The 11,676-nt window shown below is 42.6% G+C and overlaps 1 protein-coding gene across 1 annotated transcript in view; it reads right to left on the reverse strand.

Annotated features, from left to right (window-relative positions):
- Window positions 1-249: 249 nt before the first annotated feature.
- Window positions 250-11,676, reverse strand: part of NWD2 (NACHT and WD repeat domain containing 2) — a gene marked incomplete at its 5' end in the record, with an annotated part of 234,881 nt that continues 223,454 nt past the window's right edge. Inside the window, 2 exons of the mRNA XM_007953535.2 lie at window positions 250-4,182; window positions 10,756-11,345. Coding sequence (XP_007951726.2) covers window positions 250-4,182; window positions 10,756-11,345 — 4,523 coding nt within the window. The remainder of the gene's footprint in view (window positions 4,183-10,755; window positions 11,346-11,676) is intronic.

Consider the following 11,676-nt stretch of genomic DNA (forward strand, 5'->3'; position numbering starts at 1 on the left):
CATTTAAATATATTTCTAGAAATTCTCTTGTCAAAACTTCATTTCTGGATAAACTTTGACAAGAAAGTCAAAACCAATTTCACATTTCTGTACAGTTCATGAGTGTGCTAATAAAACATTGGCACTCCAGCATCTTTCCTGTCTTATAAGAAATGAACAGTTTATCATCTGGGATACAGAAGACTTTTTTTTTTTTTTTTTCTTTTGTATGTGTATTATGTATTTCTGGTGACCAGTACAAATATTTCATCAGTTATCAGGGGCAAAGCTGTGGCCCCTGGATTCTAGGGCAGAGCTTACACGGTCATAACAATAATTGTGTTTCTTGGAGGGAGTTGCTTCATTGGAATCTGTGGAGTCACTCACTGTTATAGGACTGTCTCTTGCAAAGACCTCAGTAGATTCTCTCCATAAGCAGTCTACAGACACTTTAAAACAAAAACTGTTACACTTTGGCCTGGATGTCTGTGTTGCATTGTTGAAAATTTGTCTGCTATTAGAAGTGGCTATTTTAATTTTCAAAGCAGCATCTACACGGTCCACCACTGTGTATATACCAATACTGCCATCGTCAAAGCCTACAATGATGTTCAGGTGCCTCTGTGAGAGCGCAAGGAAAGTGGGTGTTTTGTAAAGCGAACAAGCACCGATATTTTTGCCATCAGCCAACCTCATTACAATTAAACTGGATATTGCACCATTTTCATCTTCTTCCTCCCCATTTCGGAAACAAATGTATACCAGGTAGCGGCCATCTCGAGACAGCCTCTGCCGCCAGATGATCCCAGAGGCATGAACCACTCGTAATTTTCCACTATGTAAGTCAAGCACGTTGATATTTTCATCTCCCCTGGATATAATGCCTAGCTTTCCATTGGGAGAAATTTCGAAATCCTCTAGATTCTTCAAGAAGTTGTTGGGAAGTTGCACACGTCGACAGATGACTTCATCTGTCAGACTCCAGATGTTCACAGTCTCAGCTGATGTGATGAACACTATGATATCAGGACAGTCAGGGATCAATTTAAAATTCACAATAGTGGTCCCATCTTCACAGCAAAATTTTTTTGTGATACTTCCAGTCCAAAGACTGACTGCCAGCACTTTGCTTTTGGTCATCCCCACCACGAAGGTATTTGCAGAGGTTATAAAGGCATTCTGCAAAGTGGTCAGAATGTTGCAAACTCTGTGGCCTGTGGCCAGTCTCCAAACCCTTGAGGCATTTTCCTCACAGAGCGAGACCACAAACTGGTCATTGTGTGTGATCAGCAGTTGAGATATTCTCTGTCCATTAATTCGGAAGAGGTTCTCGCCACTGCTGGTGTGCCAGACATACTGGCTGCTTTTGTCATCTGATGTCACCATGATGTCTCCAGAAGATGTCAACACACAGTGTTCAACTATTCCTTCATGCTTGAAGACTGCTTCAATGAACCCAGTGCTGAAGTTCCACTTATGAACACAGTCAGAGCCATCGAGGGAATAAATTATTTCCCCTCTAGCAGGTAACATTAGACTTTGGATAGGTTTTCCAGTCTTATCTATGTTGGACATAGCTGTGATAATATCTATGTCCCAGATAGAAAGAATACCACTGGTTGATAAAGACAGCAGCATATTGTGGTGACTGGATTTGACCAACTTAACTATGGTACCTGAGATTTCCTGTAAGCTTGCCATGCACTGTCCTGTGTCTCGCCTCCAAAAAAACACAGCTGAGGTATTTTCCATGGTTGCGATGATGCAGTCTCCATTTTTGGACAGCACGGCAGATATAAAGCGCTCATTATGCTTGGCTCTGAACTTTTCAGCCACTTTCCACATGCCTGTATCTAAGAGTTCAATGCTAAGGGCTTTACAGATCAGAATTGCACTTTGGTCCTCTGAAAGCTCAATGCTGACCACCTCACTGTCTTCTCTTCGGCAATCAAAGTCATCAGTCAGCTGGGGGTTGGACATGTCCTCAGTATTCCAAACAGAAAGACTCCCCTCACTGTCTACCATTACCATTTCTTGAGCCGTATCCAAGATCAGGAGAAACTTCACAAATCCACCTGAAAAATCAGATGTCACCGTACACAACTTGTCCCCACTCCCTAAGTGAAATATGGTGGTAGTGTTCAGGTATTGTCCACAGAAGGCATACATACCATCCAGAGAGCACTGGACACAGGTCACTTCATACCAGCAGTGGAACTGGTGAAGGGGCCATCCGTAGAGCAGATCAATGACCGTGACATCTTTGCTGGCCTCTAGCCATGCAAGGGCATGGTGAATGGACAGTGTGAATCCATTGATGTAGGTAGAGGCACTTCCATGCTTGGTTCCTTTAATTTCCACTTCAGACAGGAGGCAAGAATTTAAGTTGTCATAAATCAACAAGGTGTTATTTGTTGTAGCCACTACAAGGTACTTTTCGTCACTGGTCAGTTTCATGCCCAGGATGACAGACTGGGCTGTGGTGATCTGCCTGAGGAGCTGACGAGTTTCTACATCCCAAGTGCTGATGGAACCATTTTCTAAAGCTGTGAGGACAGTACTGGGATTACAGGTAGGTAAAATCTCCGTGACATGTAGGTGACTAGATGACAAGGGCAGGCGCTCCGGGCTATATGTCACATCCATGGAGGAATGCAGTGGTACAATGGAGCAATATTTGGGCCCATCTTTGTCACATTCTAAAAGAAGGTGTCGCAGCTTGGGCAGGGAACTTACGACAGGCAGCAGTCTTTGCTGAAGCTCTGCTGAGAGGGAGCCAGGAAAAGCAGTGACTTTGTTTTTGATGCTGCGGAGAGTGCTGGCGAGGAACTTCAGCTCCTTCTCTTGTGAGTGGTTGTACGCCAGCTCAATGTCTGAAAGAACTTTCTCAAACTGGCCAATTTTGATCATGGTATAAAGCCAGCTGAAGTTCATGATGATGCCATAAAGCAAGTCATCAGTCTTCCCACACCTCGTCAAGTGGTGTAAAAGCTCAGACATTTTTCGGTGATTGACGAAAAAGATGTCAGGCTCCAGTGGGTTACACTGGAAAACCCATGGCTGGTCCGGGGACTGCCTGTCAAAGGAAGCCTGTTCCATGAAGTGTTTTTCTTCCTCAAGCAGGCTTCTGCTCTCCAAGTCAAGGCAACCATTCAAGTAGGGGTCTTCAAGGCAGAATGCTTTCCTCCTGCCCCCTGACCAGACCCCCAGAAAATAATCTGCCATGATAGTGTGCATTTCATGCAGGTTACTGTCATCCTGCAGATACAACTTCTGGGCAATGAGCTGTAGGTGTCTGTTGGCCCAGACCAGGAGTGTGACGTTTTTCACGTGTCTTTCTATCAGGTATCCACTGAGGCCCTCCTTGAGTCTCGCAATGTACAAATACGGTACTCTCAGGGGGTTGCTGGGCCTGATGTTCTCATTGAGCTCATTCATAACAGTGTTGTCTAGGGCTAAGACGTCCTCCAGTTCCATTTCACTCAAACCCATTTTGGCCATAGTGATATAACCCAGAGCCCTGGACACCAGCTTCTGACCACACCTCTTCTCCAAGGACCAGAATAACTGCTCTATACTTTCGTGAACGGTGACACAGAGAGAAGATTCGTCGACATCTTTGTGAGATCTCCAATGTCTCACCTCCCTGAAGGTCAGGTTCACAAACATTGGCAGTGTGCACTTGGAGAATGCATTGTTCACATAAATCTGCTGGCCTGATGTGACCTTCCTCTTGACTCTCAGCAGCTGGTGTTTGAGGACCTGGCTACACATCTTCTTGTCCCGTGGAATTAGCTCGATGTAGTTGTCTTCTTCGTGGATAAGGCACCTTAGTTTCTGTAGGATCCCATGTTTATTGGGCAGTGTGGAGAGGACGATCCGTACAAAGCGGGGCAGGTGAGCAGGGAGCCACCAAAGTTTCCTGGCTTCGTCGCTCTCTGAGAGTTGCTCGAGGGCATCGAATATTATTACCAGAGGTCTCTGCAGCGAAGACTCATTCAAAAGGTTTATAAATAAGTCACAGAGATCGTGGATCTTTTTGGGGTAGTTTTGAACCAGACAACGGTAGTTCACAGCCAACTGTTCGCAAATACTTAGGAGGAGAGTCCTAAGGTCAGTGCTCATGTCTGTCATTCCTAGAAATCTTATGACTATGACTGGGTCAGATTCTGGTCCCGTGTCTTCATGTAGCCAGCCATAAGCCTAAAACATAAAAATGATATTTAGAATGGTAATATATATTCACATAGTTATGTCCAGCAACATTTCCTCTCTCTAGAAGTCAGACTTTGTTAACCCTTACTATGCATAAAGTAGCTTAGAACCAGAAACTGCAAAACCTTTGGCGAAGGCAACAAAGCTATCACAAAGCCCACACACTATAATCATGAGTTGCGACCCTTAGGATCACTCTTCATAAAGGTAATAAAATGGTGATGACAGCATTATTCAATCACAAGGCTATGTTTGGCTTGTATTCTAAAAATTATAAAGTGTTTCATAAACAGTTGCTAAAGGGGCAAGGTGGCAGCATCTTCTGACATTCCTCTAACCTCACAAAAGGAAGACAGAATCACCATCAGTAGCCCAAGGCCTATGCCTGCGAGGCCAAACATGCTGCCTCCCTCCAGCCCTTTCACCAATGCTGACACCAATTGTTCCTCCCACAGCATCCAACACTTCTTTGCTGGGTTTGATAATTTGCTGCAGTGGCCATGCAGAACTCAGAGATTATAGGGTTTATTAGGGAAGCAACAGGCTACAATTCAAGTTCAGAAATGCATTCAGTCTCTCACAGCCAGCCATCTCACTTAGCAGTGCGTGTCTCTCACATCCCTCTCTCAGTTGTACAAGTCTCTTGCATCTCTCTCTCAGCAGCATGTGTTTCTCATGTCTCTCAGCAAGTGTGTGTCTCTCAGGAGCATGTTTCTCTCCACAGCATGTCTTTTTCAGCCAGCAGTCAGAAAGACTCCTTCTGCCAATAGGAGGGCTCCTTTTGAGCCTGGCAGAGTGGCCAAACTAACCAATCCCAACATCAGAATACTATGCACCTGAGAGAGAGAGAACTTCCCAGAAGATTGCTTCATGCCAGTCTCAACAGAAATACCCCAGGTGGATAACTTTGACAACCAGGAGCTACTCAGTTGCTCATGGCAAATTCTACCATGGAGTTTACAAAGACTTATGGCTAGAAAAGCCACACTATGTAATTTACTACATAGTGCAACAGTAAATCTGAATAGCCAATGTAGTCAGTTATTCATCAAAGAATCCTCATTTCCTGGCACAGTTGTTGGCACACAGTAGGTGCTTATGTTAGTATTTGTTTAATGAGTGAATAGCTTAAGTAATTATTGACATGTTGTATAAGTCAAATGTTTTCATTAATTGAGATCACATGATATATAGTTGACCAATTTTCCAATTAATTAAAGTGCAATAAAAATACTTGGTACTAAAATTATACTGAATATAATCTCTCATGATTTAGAAGCTAGTTTATTATACTGTGGTGCTATAGTGTCAATCATGTTCATTATTACTTAGCGTTGTCATAAAACTGATGAAATGCTGGTTAAAAGAGTTCTGTTAAATGTTGAACTATGTAACAGACAGTTTGCTGTATTAACATGCAGTCATCTGTCCTTGTATTTCCTCTCAGGACAGATGGGATTATAATATCATTTAACAGAAAAGGAAACTAAAGCCCAGGCTGAATAAATGGCTTGTTTGGAGTTAAATGGTTACCAAGAGATGGAGTTGGAGTGTAAGTCATACCCACCTTCCATTCTAGTGCTCGTCTGCCACCCCCCTTTTTTTTAAAGAAAAACAAACAAACAAAAAAAAGTGGAGTTACAGAGATAAAATGTATGAAGTCCCTGTTTAGTATTTTTCTGTCTGTAAAAGCAAAGATGAGAAAAAGGATATGATCAAGTATAATCCATTCCAAAGAACTCCAAATGAAGTCTTTCAGTAATCTTTGGGATTCACCAGGATACTCCTTAGAAAAGGATGTGTTATTTCACACACTAAAAAGTAAGTTTGTGAAACATGGTTCCTCTAGAGATTGATTGGGATAAAATACAAATACATTTAGGAGAGATTTATGGATGTCAGCTTTATAATGAGATATTAAAGAAAATGAAAAAAAAAATTGGCTTAACTCCAACCTTTGATGCTGATTTTGAGGAATATTGCCATCCTAAAACTATCTTTTGTTTCTCATCAATTTGATTGTCCCTACATTGATCAATGATGGTAAATGGAAGCATCATCCTTCCTCCTCAGAGTCATGTTACTGAATGCTGTCCAAGTTGAGACAGCAATTCAAGTAGGGGTCTTCAAGGCATAAAGCTTTCCTCCTGCCCCATGACTTGACCCCCAGAAACAATCTTCCATGATAGTGTGCATTTCATGCAGGTTACTGTCATCCACATCATGATGTGTGATGTCTGTAGAGAGTGGTCCTACAGTCATGAGCTCATGTCTGTGGAAATATTAGGTGCTATGGATTAAATTGCATCCTTCCAAAATACGTCAGTTTGGCTGCGCTATGATTCTCAGTGGTTTGGCAATCATTTGCAAAGGGAGTAGGATGGGATGCAGTATCAGGTCACAGCTGTGATCCAATGTAAGGGGAGTTTCCCTGGGGTGTGGCCTGTATTATCTTTTGTCTTACAGGAGATGAAAGGAGACAGAAGTTAGGAGAAAAAGAAGAACCTCGGTACCACTAAGAAAGAAGAGCCAGGAGTGGAGTATGTCTACCTGGAATCCCTATACCAAGAACCTCTTAGAACCAGGGGAAGACTGATGGCAAGACACATGGAGACCTCCAAGGTACCCTGGGCCCACAGATGTTAAAAGAAGACAAGGACCTTCCTCCTAAACAGTAAGCTGACAGAGAGAGAAAGCCTTCCTCTAGAGCTGGTGCTATGAATTCAGACTTCTACTATCCTAAACTGTGAGAGAATAAATCCATTTGTTAAAGCCATCTACTTATGGTGTTTCACTTATAGCAGGACTAGAGAACAGACATTGGCTAACACAGGAGATAATGTGAGGGTAATATTAGGTATTTGTCTGCATGCTCACACAGGATGTAAGGTTGGAGAAGAGCACAGGTTGGTGGAGGGAAACAGGGAGCCCAGACGTTCCCCACTAGAGATGAGAGTGTAGTGCCTAAGGCACTTGACTGCTAACCAGAAGGCTGGCGGTTCAAACCCACCAGCCACTCCTCCAAAGGAAGATGGGGCAATCTACTTCCATAGTGATATTGCCTCGGAAACCCAAGGAGTGGTCGCTATGAGTCGGGTCTGACTTGACGGCACATAACAATAACAACAACAACAACAACAGAGATGAGAGTGGAAGGCAGGGAAGAGATAAAGAAACAGCGGAGGCTTCATGGGGGACCAGAATCATGGATTGTGCATAGATGGGCTCAGGTGGCTGGACAAACATATTCTGAACAGCAAGAGCACAGAAGCCACTGCTCAGATTGATCAAGTCTGGACTCTATCAGTGTACTCTACCACAGTTTGGATGGTTTATCTATACAAAGCATTTCCTTCCTACCTCCACAGAGAGAAAAGCCTTACAGTGACATTGAAATACAAACAGGAATCTTTTCTCATTTGATCTTAGCTTCCACATGCCTCTCACAGTGTTGGTATCTTGCTTACTTGGAATAATTCTAGTGTTTGAAGCAGGGCTTTGGATTGGTCCATCCTGGTTTGACCTTCTGCTGAGAATCTGCATTTCTACCCCAGATACACTAAATCAGAATCGACATTTTAACAAGGTCCCAGGTGATTGATTCTTCTCTACAGTTTAACAAAATCCCCAGGTGATGTTTATGTATACTGGTTCAGTATGTCTGGGGTAGAAACACAAATTCTCAGCAGGAGGGTCAAACCAGAATGAACCGCTTTGAGGTCACACATACACATTAGTGCTTGAACACGCACACAGGTACACATTGACTCTGATGGAACATGGCCCTAAATATAAACCTGCTACTTTATCAGGAGCTCAACTAAAGAAAGAGCTGTCTATTCTAGCACAAGAAGAAAATCCAGCTGAGCTTGACATGGTAAGAAGTAATAATTTGGTTTTCCTGAAGGCTTTTCAAGGGTATGTTTGATACACCTGATTTTCACCTCTGAACTTACTCTGGAACCTAATCCCCACATAGGATGTACTGTGACTGTACCCATTTTGTCTTCAAGACGATCAAATCTAGATTGTGTAGCACACGTCAGATTATGAGAAGGTTAACAAGGTTAAAGAATGCTCTCCAGGAGAGTAAGCACAGAAAAAACAATACCAGGAGTCTAAAGTAATACCAGAATAACACAACTATCATACTTAGATACTAAGTGTAACAGAAGTTAAAAATGAAGCTATTGTAGTCCAGTTTAGGCTGAGATGCCAAGACAATTGATACTACATTCCAAAGTGAGGTCCTAGACCATCATGCAGGACTTGCATGGGAGATCCCATAACCACTTTTATTGCCTTTAGTAAACTACCCACTTGTAGCCTAAAAAAAGACTAGAGTAGCTGAGAAAATAGTTGGAGATTAGGGTGCTGGGCACCGTATCCATCACTACCTCACCCTCAAGGGGGAGGACTAGGAATTGTTACTGCTCACTTCTAGCCTGGGGAAAGGGGCTTTAATGGACCACTTACAGAATAAGGAAGCCCAAAGAAGAATTGATGCTTTTGAGTTGTGGTGCTAGAGAAGAATGCTCAAAGTACCATGGACTGCTAAAAGAACTGACAAATCTGTCCTGGAGGAAGTACAGCTGGAATGCTCCTTGGAAGTGAGAATGACCAGACTTTGTCTCACCTACTTTGGTCCTATTATCAGAAGGGAACCATTCCCTGGGGAAGGATGTCATGCTTGGTAAGGTATAAGGTCGATGAAAGAGAGGAAGGCCCTCAAGGAGATGAACTGACAGAGTGGTTGCGGTGATGGGCTCCAGTATAGCAAGGATCACAGAGCAGGCACAGGAACAGGCGTTGTTTCTTTCTGTTAAGCATAGGGTCACTATGAGTTGGAGACGTCTTGACGGCACCCACCAACAACAACATACAGGCCTGGGGGGACACAGAGGTCTGATGACATCAAAGAAACATAAAGGTTAAGGGATGACTGAGGCTGGCTAGTTGCTCTGTAGAGGACTGAGAGAAAGATACTGTATTAGCATCTTTCTCTATGTTTTTCCTCAGCTCTTTAATTATGCCTAACATTGTTGTACTATATTCTTCCATTTTTTTTTTCCTTTATTAAGTCATCCTCAGTTGCACTTCACTCCCTTTGTCATGTTCACTTGGATGGGTCATCATTTCTCTGTTCTTTATGCGTCTTGTTATTTTTTGGGGGGCATTGGAATTTTTAAGTGTGCTAACTTTCTCAGTTCTCCCTAGTGTTTGATGTTTTTGTCTGCAAAAAACTCTTAGGCAGAGCCTTTGGTCTTTGCTTACCATTTCCTCTCCCTCTCTGCGATAACTCCTTGTCCATCCCTGGTTTAATTAGCATAAGAAAGTTCCAGATCTCAATTTTCCAATTTCAGTGCCTCCCAAACACACCAGAGAACATGCTGTGGTCAATCTGTCCACCAGTAGGCACCACCACCCAGGAGAGATATGCACTAATCAACCTATCTACCAGGGGGCACAGTCGTCTCTCTCTCTGTCTGGTTATTATTCCTTTCCCTTTTGTTTCTGCAACCAGAAAACAACTGTATTGTGACTGGCCTGTATGTCTAGAGTTTATCAGGGCAAAAAAGCACCTGAGTGTCTCCAATGAGCCAGACACAACTCTTGCCACTCATAGGCCAGAGTGTGATGAAGAGCATTTTTGTTTGTTTTGCTTTATTTTGCTTTTCCACATCCGGTCCAAGCAGTCTGCTATGGAGAGGAGCTCAGCAGAAAGATAGTGGATGAGAACTGCTGGGCGCTGAGGATCTAAGGAAGTTCTCTAGTAAAAAGAAGATGCAATTTCTCGTGTGTAGAGAACTGTATTGGGAAATGCTCAGCAAGGGCAGGGCAGAGACTTTGGGAGAGGAAGGGCTTCTAGGAAGCCATGAAATGGCTGCAAAAGAGAAGGGAGGAAGATTCACACACTTGCCAAGAGCAGAGAGTACAGAGGCCAGTTCCTAACTGCATCAGTCGTGTAAGAGCTTCCTTGTCACCTGACCTTTCCTGCATCCTGTAAACTGCAACCCTGGAGGGGGTCAGAAACGTGGGCTGAGGTAAGGCAAGGAGGGATGGAAGTGCTATGTGGAGAAAGAAAGGACAAGACCGCCCTATCTCTACTTCTCACTGTGGATTCCTTGCTCACAGTAGGCCTCAGCTGAGAGAGAGAAGTATAGATTATAGTTGTAATTATTACCTTGTAATTACTAAACTGAGACTGCTATAGTGACTAGAAACTACTGGAGGGCTTTTCTTTGTGCGAGAGGGACAAATAAAAGTCGTGGGATCTGCTCTATTTTTTATGCAAATGGGAAGGAGGTACTAGCTCCACAATATAAGTTTGAACCACCATTAAAAGAAGAACTAAATTGGCTTTATAATTGCACCCCATGAATCTTCTCTTCCAATATAACTGTTATACAAGCAAAAGAGAAACACGTTTCCATTCAAAAAAGACATTGCAATTCAGATAGTACTAAAATCCAGAAATAGAATTTATCTTTCCAAAAGTGAAAATTTTTGCTGATTTGTTTTGTTTTTAATCAACATACATGAAAAATAATAGCCTTTTACCTTCTTTGCTACTTCAGCAAGCAGAAGAGTCTTCCCAGTACATGGTCCACCGTATACAATAAGAGGGTTTATGTGCCCGGTTTTGCTTGGAAGGATGTATTTATGCACTATGTTTAGAGATTCACACTTGTACTCATAGAAGGAGGCATATGTCTTACACAACGATGAATGCTGAAGGATTTCATCATACAATGTATCAGTTTCAGTGTCAAAATTTTGTTGTACTGTTGCTTGAATTATGTCAATCATATCCTCATAAAATTGTTTACCAAGTCCTTCTATGTAATGATTTTCTATTTCTTGGGAATAGCCTAGCTTCATGTCACAATGAGTAACAGACGTGTACACTCTCAGATTTGATGATGCAACAATCGTAGGAATAAATTCATCCCTAAGTTTTATCAGCTTCTCTTGGGCTTCTGGGTCTCGAATAATCCTTGGTTCCATTCCAGTGATATCCATGTATTTTCCCATCTCTGGGATTTTCACAAAACGCTCAATGTTAGCAATCTTCCTAATGTAGCAAACACATTTCTTTAGGAATGCTGGAGTTTGTTTTCCTAGAGCAAAGTCAAACTCATCCTCAATAGCTGAAAGAGAGTAAAGTGAGGCATTCATTATTACCTAGAACAAAGGAGCAATGGGCCAGTTTTCAACATGTAGTTCTTACTGGGAGATTATTTGGCTTTTAGGTTGAGGCAGAGTAGTCTACAGAATAATTGTTAATCTCCCACTTATTTGTTTATCTCTAAGCAGCCTGGTACCCTAGACAAAGGGATTTTAAATAAAACTCGAAAACCAAACTCATTGCCATCGAGTTGGTTCCAACTCCTAGTGACCCCTCCTTGGGTTTCCAAGGTGGTATCACTACGGAAGTAGATTGCCCAATCTTCCTTCCGAGGAGTGGCTGGTGAGTCTGAA

Source organism: Orycteropus afer, unplaced genomic scaffold (assembly GCF_000298275.1).
Source record: "Orycteropus afer afer isolate SDZICR_OR568_19922 unplaced genomic scaffold, OryAfe1.0 scaffold00399, whole genome shotgun sequence".
Classification (NCBI taxonomy): Eukaryota; Metazoa; Chordata; class Mammalia; order Tubulidentata; family Orycteropodidae; genus Orycteropus; species Orycteropus afer.